The 14,816-nt window shown below is 37.3% G+C and overlaps 1 protein-coding gene across 3 annotated transcripts in view; it reads left to right on the forward strand.

The window, feature by feature from the left end:
- Positions 1–78: 78 nt before the first annotated feature.
- Positions 79–14,816, forward strand: part of gpx4a (glutathione peroxidase 4a) — a 20,852-nt gene continuing 6,114 nt past the window's right edge. Inside the window, exons 1-3 of one of the 3 annotated variants that reach the window (XM_072915083.1) lie at positions 79–191; positions 6,042–6,136; positions 6,206–6,350. In XM_072915083.1, the coding sequence (XP_072771184.1) occupies positions 126–191; positions 6,042–6,136; positions 6,206–6,350 (306 nt within the window). In that variant the 5' untranslated portion in view covers positions 79–125. Of the gene's footprint in view, positions 219–5,300; positions 5,465–6,041; positions 6,137–6,205; positions 6,351–14,816 lie in introns of those variants that run through there. The other 2 variants (XM_072915082.1, XM_072915084.1) reach the window with 2 other exon arrangements.

Here is a 14,816-nt window from a genome sequence, read left to right on the forward strand (position 1 = left end):
ATTAAAAAAAAAAGTTCCTGTTTTTTTTAAATAGGGCGATGGCGTTTCACAACACAGCAGAGGGCGTGGTCTGCTGCTGCTTCCTTCACGGTTTGCATAAACATGCTCGCTCTTTGAAGAGCAAAATGAGGCCGTTATGCTTAATAATAACATTTGCAGCTGTGGCCGCCAGTGGAGTGATGCTGGCGATGGTACTGTACTTTGTTTTGTCCTCGACGGTAAAGTACCACGATACTTTTGTATACCGCATGTTTGAAATCTCTAGAATGAATTATTTCCCCTCAAATCTTTCAACGAGCATGACTGGAATGTCTCCAACCTAATGAATGATTAGCATTGTTTTCATGGCTATTCTTTCCACATTTCCCACATAAATAGCATTTCTTACTTAATGACTTTGATACACTTAGTAATTTATGACTAAAAATGACTAGTTTAATTGGAGTAGGCTTCTGCTGCTGTAGACAGGCTTCGTAAACAACTGACGTCATCATATTTATCTGTATGCACTGTACACTGAGATGATTACTTTGCTGATTGGCAAGGAGATATTGTAGACTTAGACAAACTTTAATGATCCACAAGGGAAATTGTTCCACACAGTAGCTCAGTTACAAAGGATGGAAAGGATAAAAAAGAGGGCGAAAACAAAATATATAAAGTAGATAAAAAATGTACCATAGTAGCAATATAACATATATGTAATATTTACATATTATATATACAGTATGTAATATATACCGTATTTTTCAGGCTATAAAACGCAATTTTTTTCATAGTTTGGCCGGGGGTGCGACTTGTGTGAAATTATTAACACATTACCGTAAAATATCAACTAATATTATTTAGCTCATTTACATAAGAGACTAGACGTATAATATTTCATGGGATTTAGCGATTAGGAGTGACAGATTGTTTGGTAAAGGTATAGCATGTTCTATGTTATAGTTATTTGAATGACTCTTACCATAATATGTTACGTTAACATACCAGGGACGTTCTCAGTTGGTTATTTATGCCTCATATAACGTACACTTATTCAGCCTGTTGTTCACTATTCTTTATTTATTTTAAATTGCCTTTCAAATGTCTATTCTTGGTGTTGGCTTTTATCAAATAAATTTCCCCCAAAAATGCGACTTATACTCCAGTGCGATTTATATATGTTTTTGTCCTTCTTTATTATGCGTTTTCGGCCTGTGCGACTTATACTCCGGAGCGACTTATACTCCGAAAAATACGGTACTTATATATTATATTTAGAGATGTCCGATAACATCGGCCTGACGATATTATCGGCCGATAAATGCTTTAAAATGTAATATCGGAAATTATCAGTATGTTTTTGTTTTTTTATTATCGGTATCGTTTTTTTTGTTTTTTTAATTAAAACAACATAAAAAACACAAGATACACTTACAATTAGTGCACCAACCCAAAAAACCTCCCTCCCCCATTTACACTCATTCACACAAAAGGGTTGTTTCTTTCTGTTATTAATATTCTGGTTCCTACATTATACATCAATATATATCAATACAGTCTGCAAGGGATACAGTCCGTAAGCACACATGATTGTGCATGCTGCTGGTCCACTAATAGTACTAACCTATAACAGTTAATTTTACTCATTTTTATTAATTACTAGTTTATATGTAACTGTTTTTATATTGTTTTACTTTCTTTTTTATTCAAGAAAATGTTTTTAATTAATTTATTTTATTTTATTAATATTTTAAAAAAGGACCTTATTTTCACCATACCTGGTTGTCCAAATTAGGCATAATATTGTGTTAATTCCACGACTGTATACATCAGTATCGGTTGATATTGGTATCGGTAATTAAAGAGTTGGACAATATCGGATATCGGCAAAAAGCCATTATCGGACATCCCTAATTATATTCCATCCATCGTTTTTCTACCGCCTGTCCCTTTCGGGGTCGCGGAGTTATATTATTATATAATGTATACAATATACAACAATTACCATGTACAATATTACAGTATATGTAACAGCTATAGCAAAACAAGTGGAGCATAAAATAGAGAGTAGATCCAGCAGAAAATATACATTATAAACAAAGACAAGTCGCAAGCGGCATATCTCGGTTGGTATAGCAACTTGAGGGTTCTGGGTTCGATCCCCGCTCCTGCCATCCTAGTCACTGCTGTTGTGTCCTTGGGCAAGACACTTCACCCACCTGCGCCCAGTGCCACCCACGCTGGTTTAAATGTAACTTAGATAATGCGTTTCACTATGTAAAGCGCTTTGAGTCACTAGAGAAAAGCGCTATATAAATATAATTAAATTCAAAGCTAACATAGAAGGTGTCAGGTAATAGACAGATATCATCTATTGCTGTATGGCGAGTGATTATACAGCTGGGTGGAGTGCGGAATGAAGGAGTTCTTGAATGGAACACTGTGGGAACGAAGCTGAAGGAGCCTGTTGGAGTATGAGCTCCGCTGTCCCTCAATTGTCTGGTGGAGTGGGTGGGCAGGATTGCAGGCCTCGAATTTTAACTTTTTAAGGTCAAGGCAAGTGTTGCCTCAAAGGAGAGCTCATATTTTATGGCACCAAGGCAAGTTAGAAGGGCACCAAGGCAAACATTAATTTCTTTCCAGGCAGCGGCTCCAAACATATACAGTTTTTTTTAATTCATTATTAATATAAACTTGTCAGCTTTTTGTCATTTATTGAAGCCTTTATCTCTATTATTACCTTTTGATAGAGGGAAGTATTTTTTTTTATTTTAAATTTTTTAAAGTTATTTAGATGTAAAAGATGCTGTATCGGGACTGATCCATTAAGAGTTTGAGCAGAAATATGTCGTATAGGAATTAACTACACACAATAAAACCTTAACAAAATGATGTGTCAAATGGTTTTTAAAGTAATACCTTTGTGACATGAAAAAAAACATGGCGTTTACTTTATGTCAAAATAAAACACAAAGCAGTTTGGCAAATGAAGATAAAGTCTAATAAACAAGAAGTGTTCTTCTCTAACACCCCCTTGTGGTTCAGTACAACAGCATGACAGCACGTTTCCACACTTCATTAACTCCGTCACAGCAGCTGTATTGTCAAAATTAAAGCAACATCATATAGTTTTTCTCCTTCGCTGTATACTTTTAGTGTGGGGACAAGTGTATCCAATATTGTCCACACCTGTCTCCATTTAAACACAGCAGTGTGTTCTTAAACACATGGCGGTCAACAAAATAAACAAACAGTTTTACATAAACAGTTGTACATTCATAAATTGAAAATGTTGCAGACCATGAATTGATTAACGTGGACCCCGACTTAAACAAGTTGAAAAACTTATTCGGGTGTTACCATTTAGTGGTCAATTGTACGGAATATGTACTGAACTGTGCAATCTACTAATAAAAGTTTCAATCAACCGAAAGGGTTTAGGCTGAAGTTGAACACTTATTGCGCCTAACCCTATAAAAAATGTCAAATACAAGATGAGCTTCCTAAAAATATGAAATTTCCTTTGCACGACATATTATAAATACACCTTGTACACAACATAAACACTGTTCAATTATATACTGTTCAATTATATACACAGTAAAGACATGTGAAATATCCTTGTACACGTGTTAGTTAAACCTTTGTACCAATTATATACTATATACCAGTGTTTTTCAACCACTGTGCACGGTTTTTCAACCATGGCACACCAGATACAGCAGGGGTCAGGAACCTTTTTGGCTGAGAGAGCCATGAAAGCCAAATATTTTAAAAAGTATTTTTGTGAGAGCCGTATAATATTTTTTAACAACGAATAGAACTAAATGCGTGCATTTTTAAGTAAGACCAACATTTTTAGAGTATAATAAGTCTATTATCTTACCATTAATGTGACTTCTGGTGCTGCATGGTTTTGCTGATGGCTTTGTAGTCTGGTTGATACGTGGTTGTTTTTAACACTGTGATTACCAGCGGAATTATTCATTACTTATCGTATTAAGCAGTGTCAGCTAAGATTTATTTGAGAGCCAGATGCAGTCATCAAAAGAGCCACATCTGGCTCTAGAGCCATAGGTTTCCTACCCCTGAGATACAGCCTGGTGTGCCGTGGGAGATTATCTAATTTCACATATTTGGGTTAAAAACATTTTTTGCAAACCAGTAATTATAGTCTGCAAATGATGTGTTGTTGTTGAGTGTCTAGAGTTCGGCAGAGTAACCGTGTAATACTCTTCCATATCAGTAGGTGGCAGCCGGTAGCTAATTGCTTTTTAAATGCATGTAAAAAGGTGTCTCATGCTTAAACCAAAAATAAACAAAAGGTGAGTGCCCTTAAGAAAAGGCATTAAAGCTTAGGGAAGGCTAAGCAGAACGAAAGTAAAACTGAACTGGCGACAAAGTAAACAAAAACAGAATGCTGGACGACAGCAAAGACTTACTGTGGAGCAAAGACGGCGTCCACAATGTACATCCGAACATGACATGACAATCAACAATGTCCCCACAAAGAAGGATAAAAACAACTGAAATATTCTTGATTGCTAAAACAAAGTAGATGCGGGAAATATAAGACATGAAACTGCTACAGGAAAATACCAACAAAAGAGAAAAAGCCACTAAAGTAGGAGCACAAGACAAGAACTAAAACACTACACACAGGAAAACAGCAAAAAACTCCAAATAAGTCATGGTGTGATGTGACAGGTGGTGACAGTACACCTACTTTGAGACAAGAGCTATATTAGTGCATGCTTGGTTATGCTTTAAAGTCATATTCAACAATTGTGACAATGACTTTTAACTGTCAACTGAGTTTATGATTTCTGCTGGTGGTGTGCCTCCGGATTTTTTCAACGCAAAAAATGTGCCTTGGCTCAAAAAAGGTTGAAAAACACTGCTCTATACAAACATTTATACTTCCATTATTTTTTTATATCCCACATTTAGTTTGTAATTAACATCGATCATAGTATTAACTACTGTGTTGATTCAAGAGTGATATCTTTTCCCAAGACATTGGTCTTAAAGTGTTTTTTAAATGTGTGAATGTAAAAAAAAAAAAAAAAGACTCAAAAATGCCCCGTAGTTTGGACACCATGCAGTACAGTGAGTGGTTACTAGTTGTTGTGAAGACGAGGTGTGTTTACAGAACACCATTTGTTTGTCTTATTCATTCAGTACGTTGCTTCACATGTTTACACTTTGATGAGCTTACGATTATGTTTATGGACTGTGGACCTCAGGACACGTGCAGCTCTGATGTGGATTATGGTTCGGCGGGGTGAGGACATATTGGATAATGGCAGCTTATCAGTTGGCTTTATAAAAGGATGTGGACACGCGTTCCCTTGCAGTCGTCATTCAGGTTGTGTGTCGAAGGAAGGAGTTTTGATCTGCCCTCAAAGGCCCTGACTGAAGAGCAGTCATGCGGCCCCTAGGGTCCACAGTCCTCTTCACGGTCCTGCTGCAGGCTTTGGTAAGAAAGGAGGACATACTTGTTGATTTAGCAGGACTGGAGCAGATTAAATGCAAAAGTTGTTGACTAAGATTATAAAACTATTTTATCAATTAGAATTTGATCAATTGCTGGTAGTTTTATTTTATTTTTCTAATGTATACGTTTATATTATGTCTACTTATTTGTATAACATTTGCATAATGTTTAATCTTTTTATGTCACTTCGATGCATTTTTATGTTTATTATATTGGCGTCTATTAATATGCCTTCAATGAAACGTGCCGTGTTTTTTCGCTTTGGTGTCCTTTTTTTTTTAAACTGGATCTGGATCGGCATTTTCCCATGCCTTGCCGATACGCAATTTTTGGCAAATATCGGCAGCCGATCCGATCCAAATTTCGGATCGGGACATCCCTAATGGAGACACAGAATTATTGGCCATGGGACTAAAATAGTGTCAGCCAGAAGAGATCGGCGTTTTTGATCGACAATGGCAAATACATATTTTTTCACGAAAATCGTCCTATACTGAACGGTGGCCGATCGATTGGCACATCCCTATCAATAATTGAATGTCCTTTTATCATTGAACAGGGCGCCCCGACCGAGGACTGGAGTTTGGCAACGTCCATCTATGACTTCTCAGCCACTGACATCGATGGTAACGTGGTCTCGCTAGAGAAATACAGGTGAGCGTTGACTCGCGCGGCCTCCGTCTTGTAACAAACGACACCAAACATGTTGACGTTCCTCCTCAGGGGCAACGTCGTCGTCATCACAAACGTAGCCTCGAAATGAGGCAGGACCCCCGTAAACTACTCTCAGTTTGCCGAAATGCACGCCAAGTACGCTGAGAGAGGTTTACGCATCCTTGCTTTCCCTTCCAACCAGTTTGCCAACCAGGTACTTGTTTTCATTGTTGTCGGGCATTTATTTTGACTCGGGGGGGCCAAATTTAGAGAAAAAAATGTGTCTGCACTGCAAAAACTGAAATCTAAGTAAGATGAAATATGTCAAATAAGGGTGATATTTGCTTATTTTCTGTCTGATAAGATAATTCTTCTCACTAAGCAGATTTTATGTTAGAGTGTTTTACTTGTTTTAAGGGTTTTGGTCCGAAATGATCTCAGTAAGGTATTACAGCTTGTTGCTGAGATTTGATGACCTATATTGAGTAAAACATGCTTGAAACTAGAATATCAACTGTTGCAAAGCTGTGTCATCAACACTCACAAGTATAAAACTACTTTTTTAAAGTTATAATTTCTTATTTCAAGCATGAAATAAAAAATCATGATCTTGACACAATTGTGTCTCATAATTAAAACGGATGACAGCCAAATGGACTTTGATGTTTTATTTTCAATGAAACAGGAGAAAATACGTACTCATATAGTAAGTAGTACAGTTGGCACAGTACAGTAAACTGACAGTTAATATTTAAACATTTAATATGTGACATTTCTAACTATTTTGAACAGAAATAGTTCATGCACATTCAGATAAATTCTTCAAAATTACAATAAAAAAAAATTTGGCTGGGGGCCGGGCTGTATATATGCGCACTAATTGACTGAAAGAGCACGCACTTGGCGCGATGATGTCTTGTTATGGATGGAAACATTTATTTTTAGACCATATGATTTGCCTGAGCGGGTAGGAGACCCCGAGAGTAACAAGCGGTTGCCTTGTTGCCTTTCCAATAAGAACAATAAATTAGTTTTTACTATAAGTTTGCTGGTTTCAAGAAATGTAATGTCGAGCGCATATCATTATGTCAAGATAATAGCACTAGCATTTACTTAGTTTAAGAATATTTTTCAACATATTGAGCAAAAAGGTCTCATGGGTTTTTTTTTCTACCAAGAAAAGTGCACTTGTTATTAGTGAGAATATACTTATTTTAAGGTATTTTTGGGTTCATTGAGGTTAGCTAATTTGACTTGTTTTGGAAAGTCTTGGTAAGCCAAATTTTCTTGTTCTATTGGCAGATAATTTTGCTTAGTTCAAGTAAAATACCCCTAATTTTTGTATTTTTTTTCTTCTTGTTTTTGAACACTGACTTTTTGCAGTGTGGGGGCCGCTATATCTATCTACGCTGCAAAAACTGAAATCTAAGTAAGATGAAATATGTCAAATAAGGGTGATATTTGCTTATTTTCTGTCTGATAAGATAATTCTTCTCACTAAGCAGATTTTATGTTAGAGTGTTTTACTTGTTTTAAGGGTTTTGGTCCGAAATTATCTCAGTGAGATATTACAGCTTGTTGCTGATATTTTATGACCTATATTGCTTGAAACTAGAATGTCAACTGATGCAAAGCTGTGTCATCAACACTCAAGTATAAAACTAATTTTTTAAAGTAATAATTTCTTACTTCAAGCATGAAAAAAAAAAATCATGATGCCGAGCGCATATCATTATGTCAAGATAATGGCACTAGCATTTACTTAATTTAAGAATATTTTTCAACATATTGAGCAAAAAGGTCTCATGTTTTTTTTTCTACCAAGAAAAGTGCACTTGTTATTAGTGAGAATATACTTATTTTAAGATATTTTTGGGTTCATTGATGTTAGCTAAATAGGGACCGGATGTCCCTTTGCAAAGGGACAGAGGACCCTATTGTATTTCTAGCGTTTTATTCTTTATTATTATACCGCCGCCTCTTTGAGCTGTAATTTGACCCCTTTAACATGATTCAAAACTCACCAAATTTGACACACACATCAGGACTGGCGAAAATTGCGATCTAATCAAAAAACCAAACCCCACAACTCAAAATTGCGCTGTATCGCCCCCTAGGAAGAAAACACAGACAAAACTGCCTGTAACTGCCAGTAGGAATGTCGTAGAGACAGACATGAAACAAAAATCTCTATGTAGGTCTCACTTAGACCTACATTTCATATATTGACAACCCCCAGCAAAAATCAACAGGAAGTTTGCAATTCCCCCTTCAAAATAAAAGTTGGGTCAAAACAGTCACCTTTTTTTCAACATTATCTCCTCTGAGCGCGTTTGTCGTGTCTGCTTCAAACTAGCACAGGAGAGAGATTGAACCCTTCTGATTAAAAGTTGATGAAAGAGTTTTAATTACTGCTCCGGTTTGGATTTTATGTGCCGTCAAAGTCGGTCCCGTCCATCGCTGCTTGCAGCTTTAATTTTACTTGTTTTGGAAAGTCTTGACAAGCTGAATTTTCTTGTTCTATTGGCAGATAATGTTGCTTAATTCAAATAAAATCATATAGATCAAATAGAACCCCTTTTTCTAGTTTTTGAACACTGACTTTTTGCAGTGTATCTATCTATGTATACATATATATGTAAGCTGTGTAAATGTGCGTTACAGTATGTGTGCTTGGGTCCTATTTTTAGGAACACTAATACAAAACCTCACAATAATGTCTGATTGAATGCTAAAAACGTTATGACAGACCGCCTGAAAAAACAGAATGGAATTTTATATATTTTTTCTGAATGAGACACCCAGAATGTACTTGAAAATAAAGAATGTGGGATTTACAATATTAACTATGAACGATAAAACACTGAATATTGACAACATATGAATGTCACACCCCCTCTCCATCCACATATTTTACAATCAACAAAAATGCAACAAAAACAGTGAAATATGAACGTGAAGGGTAAAAAAAAAAAAAAAACACCTACTATCTGATACATCACTAAGCTTTATAACTTTGTTGTAAAAATCTCCTTCCCCTGACACCCGCATTTCAGGCTGACCGCTCTGGAAACACTCTGTGGAAACGCTTCCTACCCACACTGCTTGGTGCCTCGTCTGAGCTGCTGTGACTTACATTACCATAGTAACTAATTAGATTACCATAGTAACTAGTATATCATGCAAAAGCGCAGATTCCAACCAATGAAATACTTTGTATAGTTCAAGACCTACGGTCATTTGAAAACATCACTGCACATCATAATGGCAGCTACAGTTTCCATTTTAAAGATCTAGAAAAATTTTCGGGAATGTCCGGCGGGCCAGATTGAAAAGCTTAATGGCGGCCACCCAGGTCTGACCTAAATGATGCGATCACTGACTGCTATCGTTAAGTACGCTGATGTGGCAAAAGTGCAGATAGTGAAAGACAAAAAGCTACAGCCTGTTCTTTTGACTGCTGATAGGAAAGATAGAAGCTATTGTTGGATTGACCTTTGTTCAAAATATGCAGAGGTATAGGTAAAAAGATTATTCTACATGAATCAGATAGTAAAGACAGGGGTCGGCAACCCAAAATGTTGAAAAAGCCATATTGGACCAAAAATATTTCAAAAAATCTGTCTGGAGCCACAAAAAATTAAAAGCCTTATATAAGTCTTATGATGAAGACAACACATGATGCAAGTGTCTATATTAGCTATATTAGCCTACTATCAAAATGACTGTGTCGCAGACTGACACAAATCTTCGTTGACTGAAATGTAATATTTATTCTACACATTTTTACAACATTGGCAAACATTAGTAAAACTTCTCAGAGGGTGAGATAACTCCTGGAAATGACTGTCTTAGAATGGCCAAAGGTATAGATGTGTGTGTCCAAGTTAAAGGAAATGGCGGGCTGTCTTCTTTTAATGGATTTATTACAATCTATGCAAGCTGAGTTACGTTTACTGTGGTCTATAACGGCACACACCACTATGAGAAATGCAGGCTATATTACATACAGATAATATGTCATGAGAAATGCAGATATAAATTATATACACAGAGGACATAGGAAATTAAATGAGCTCAAATATAGCTAAAAGTGAGGCATAGTGATGCAATATGTACATACAGCTAGCCTAAATAGCATGTTAGCATCGATTAGCTTGCAGTTATGCACTGACCAAATATGCCTGATTAGCACTCCAAACAAGTCAATAACATCAACAAAGCTCACTTTTGTGCATTCACACACAGCATAAAACGTTTGGTTGACAAAATGAGACAAATAATGAGTGGTATAACATATGTCTTTCTCTGGCATCGTTGAAGAAAGTTACACATGTAAACAAACTACGGTGAGTTCAAGGACCGCCACAATTAGTAGGACAAAACGGCGCTCGCCAAATACTCTCGCCAGAGAACCATGTTTAATGTAAACAGTGGGATTTCTAACAGTTAGGGAGGTTTGTGTCATGTTGTCCGACAGAAACACTATTAAAACAAAAATATATTTTTTCCCCCATCTTTTTCTATTTTCTTACATTTTTAAAAAAGTTTAAGGGAGCCACTAGGGCGGCGCTAAAGAGCCACATGCGGCTCTCGAGCTGCAGGTTGCAGACCCCCGGTCTAAGACGAACACAGTATGACATTCTCCAAGTAGCTAACATACGCACGAACCTACAATCAAAAATACATAACTTTTTTTTTTGCAAAATGTATGTCCAACGGAGGCCAGTCGATGTGGCTGGGCCATGTGTATGTTCGTAAAACCTCACCTTTTAGCTCGGTAGTTAGCACGCTCGTGTCTCATGCAGACGACTTGGTTTCAGGCCCCGGGCGGAACAGTAGGAAAAAGACAACGCAGCCGAAAGAGCGAGTACACACCCGCTACAGATGGAATAACAAGAATGGTAGCCATTAATGATAACACATGTCATTTGCTTAAATATGTTTTTCTCACTTCAGTTTGGTGAACATATTTGAACTTTGGTCTAACGGAGTCTCCTCGATGAGCGCCTTCTCACCACTGCCGCAAAATCAAACAGTGAACGGTCCCATTTGTAACGTCCTTTGTCATCATACAGTCACCAGAAAGTACACTGCAAAAAGTCAGTGTTCAAAAACAAGAAAAAAAAAATAAAAAATTAGGGGTATTTTATTTGAACCAAGCAAAATTATCTGCCAATAGAACAAGAACATTCAGCTTGTCAAGACTTTCCAAAACAAGTAAAATTAGCTAACCTCAATGAACCCAAAAATACTGTAAAATAAGTATTTGCTCACTAATAACAAGTGCACTTTTCTTGGTAGAAAAAAAAGAAGAGACCTTTTTGCTCAATATGTGGAAAAATATTCTTGAATTAAGTAAAACACTGTAACATAAAATCTGCTTAGTGAGAAGTATTATCTTATCAGACAGAAAATAAGCAAATATCACCTTTATTTGAGATATTTAATCTTACTTAGATTTCAGTTTTTGCAGTGTAAACATGCCAGTACGTACAAACTGACAACCAAAAATATAGAAAATAATAGAAACGAAGGCTTTATTGTCATCAAACATGAAGCATGATGAAAATACAGGGAACTGTCCTGGTAAGGTGCATTTAAAATTCAAAACCGATCAATATACTACAAGAAATGGGAAATCAGTCCACAAGCTAACCGGATATTGCACGAGCAGATAGATGTGGCTGTTATTGCACATGAGATCAGACTATGTTAAGTTAAAGGAATGTACCAGTGAAGCAGCTATGGTGCAGTGAAAACAGTACAAGCTCAGTAAGACAAAACATGTTTCTTTTTATCTGGTGGACAGAGATTATAATGGACAATAGATCGCAGGTGGGCTCGACATATTAACCCCAACTCCCTGTGAGTGACAAAATACTGCAAGTAATTCAGACGGCCATAAAAATGTCAATTTTTAACACATGGTTCGCTCTTCCCCCTCCAAACTCATGGTACGTTGTCCTTTTGCAGTAAAAGTGACTGATGACATTATTAGATAAGATTCAGCTGCACAGACTGTCAATACAAAAAAGTAGGGGTTTTCTGAGCCGATACTGATATCGGCAAAAAAGGTACATGTCGGATGATATCGACTTGCATCTAAATTCTCCGATACAAGCAGTCCTGCAGTGTGTTTACTTGTGCAAAGCTGGACAGCCAGTTAACATCTAAATGTCCTCCGAAAGGCACAAACGTTTGACCTTTTTTTGTATTTTTTAAAGAGCTTAAAGGAGCCATATGTAATTATTTCATGTCAAGTCATCATTGAATGGCCCTGATATGTCAAGGGGCATTCATAAATCATGTTCTTTTTGAATACCTCTATAAACTATAACAGTAGTTCAGCCGGGATATGCTCATTTCAAAATTAGATTTACAACCCCGAAATCTTGTTATTGTTTTCATTTCGATGCCCCGCCCTCCACCGTTTGACCAATAAAAAAGTCCGTGAGTGTGTCACATCCAGGTTGCCAGTTGCGCACCGCCATCTTCGTCGAGCTACTGCCACTGGTAAAGGTACTAAACATGTCAGACCTCAGTAAATCTAAAAGGTGTCGTTACGATTCTAAACTTATTCATGACAAAGCCAGGAACAAAACGAGGATTTGTATCGGGGATGCCTTTGAAAGATGGAGACGATTGAAGGCGGAGAATATTTTTTAATCTGACACCAAACATGCTAATTTCCTCCTTAATAGGTAGGTAAGGCATTTATGTTTTCTTGTAATAAATTGAAATCGACATTTCGTATGTAAATTATATTGTCCAATACATTCTATGACCTTGTCTAACAAAGCTAGTATGTTCGTGCAACCAATAGATGGTGTGATGGTGCTTAGGTCCTAGTGTAATGCTTAGGAAATATATGCCCGTTAGCGTACATTAGGCTGCTAAGCATGCTCTATTTATTTTCACCAGTATGCCCATTGCTAATGTTGGTTGTAGTTCGTTTTAGTCTTTGTTTTCTGACAGTACTGACAATAACCATATGATTGCCATTTGTTGTGATATTGTACACAGGCATGACGTACTTCTTCCTGAAAATAGCCTCATTTCTGTGTAAAACGTGTTGGTTAGAGATTTGTTATCGACTAAACGCTTGTCCATTCAGTAGGGGTGTAACGGTACACAAAAATTCCGGTTCGGTTCGTACCTCGGTTTAGAGGTCACGGTTCGGTTCATTTTCTGTCCAGTAAGAAAACAACAAAAAATAAATTTTTTGGTTATTTATTTACCAAATTTGTAAACAATGGCTTTATCCTTTTAACATTTGGAACACTAATAATTCTGCCCACGTTAATCAACATTAAACTGCCTCAAGTTGTTGCTCAGATTAAATAAAATGACAAAACTTTTCTTCTACATATAAAAAGTGCAACATTAAACAGTTTCAAGTCAACTCATCATGCTTAATTTATTACAGCATTTAGGAAGCCTGTAGGTGATTTTTATTATATAAATGTTATATTTTTTATCAACATGTGATAGCAGGGACCCTGCCATTCAAAACTAGGCTGCTGCATTACTAATGATTAATGTAACTATAGCTGAAAAAAATGGTACAATAGCAATAGGAGAGACTATTCATCCCTGAACACCATGGAGTTCATGTAGGCTTAAAGGCCTACTGAAATGCGATTTTCTTATTTAAACGGGGATAGCAGGTCCATTCTATGTGTCATACTTGATCATTTCGCGATATTGCCATATTTTTGCTGAAAGGATTTAGTAGAGAACATCGACGATAAAGTTCGCAACTTTTGGTCGCCGATAAAAAAGCCTTGCTTGTACCGGAAGTAGCAGACGAGTAGCGTGACGTCACAAGTTGTGGAGCTCCTCACATCCGCACATTGTTTACAATCATGGCCACCAGCAGCGAAAGCGATTCGGACCGAGAAAGCGACGATTTCCCCATTAATTTGAGCAAGGATGAAAGATTTGTTGATGAGGAAAGTGAGAGTGAAGGACTAGAGGGCAGTGGGAGCGATTCAGATAGGGAAGATGCTGTGAGAGGCCGGTGGGACCTGATATTCAGCTGGGAATGACTAAAACAGTAAATAAACACAAGACATATATATATATACTCTATTAGCCACAACACAACCAGGCTTATATTTAATCGCATAACAAACACCTCCCTCCTCTCGTCCATATAACCCGCCAATACAACTCAAACACCTGCACAACACACTCAATCCCACAGCCCAAAGTACCGTTCACCTCCCCAAAGTTCATACAGCACATATATTTCCACAAAGTTACGTACGTGCCATGCACATAGCGGCACGCACGTACGGGCAAGCGATCAAATGTTTGGAAGCCGCAGCTGCATGCGTACTAACGGTACCGCGTCTGCGCATCCAACTCAAAGTCCTCCTGGTAAGAGTCTCTGTTGTCCCAGTTCTCCACAGGCCAATGGTAAAGATTGACTGTCTTCCGGGAATGTAAACAATGAAACACCGGCTGTGTTTGTGTTGCTGCAGTCGGCCGCAATACACCGCTTCCCACCTACAGCTTTCTTCTTTGTTGTCTCCATTGTTCATTGAACAAATTGCAAAAGATTCACCAACACAGATGTCCAGAATACTGTGGAATTTTGCGATGAAAACAGACGACTTAATAGCTGGCCACCATGCTGTCCCAAAATGTCCTCTACAATCCTACAATCATCATG

This window comes from Nerophis lumbriciformis, linkage group LG18 (genome assembly GCF_033978685.3).
Source record: "Nerophis lumbriciformis linkage group LG18, RoL_Nlum_v2.1, whole genome shotgun sequence".
NCBI lineage: Eukaryota > Metazoa > Chordata > Actinopteri > Syngnathiformes > Syngnathidae > Nerophis > Nerophis lumbriciformis.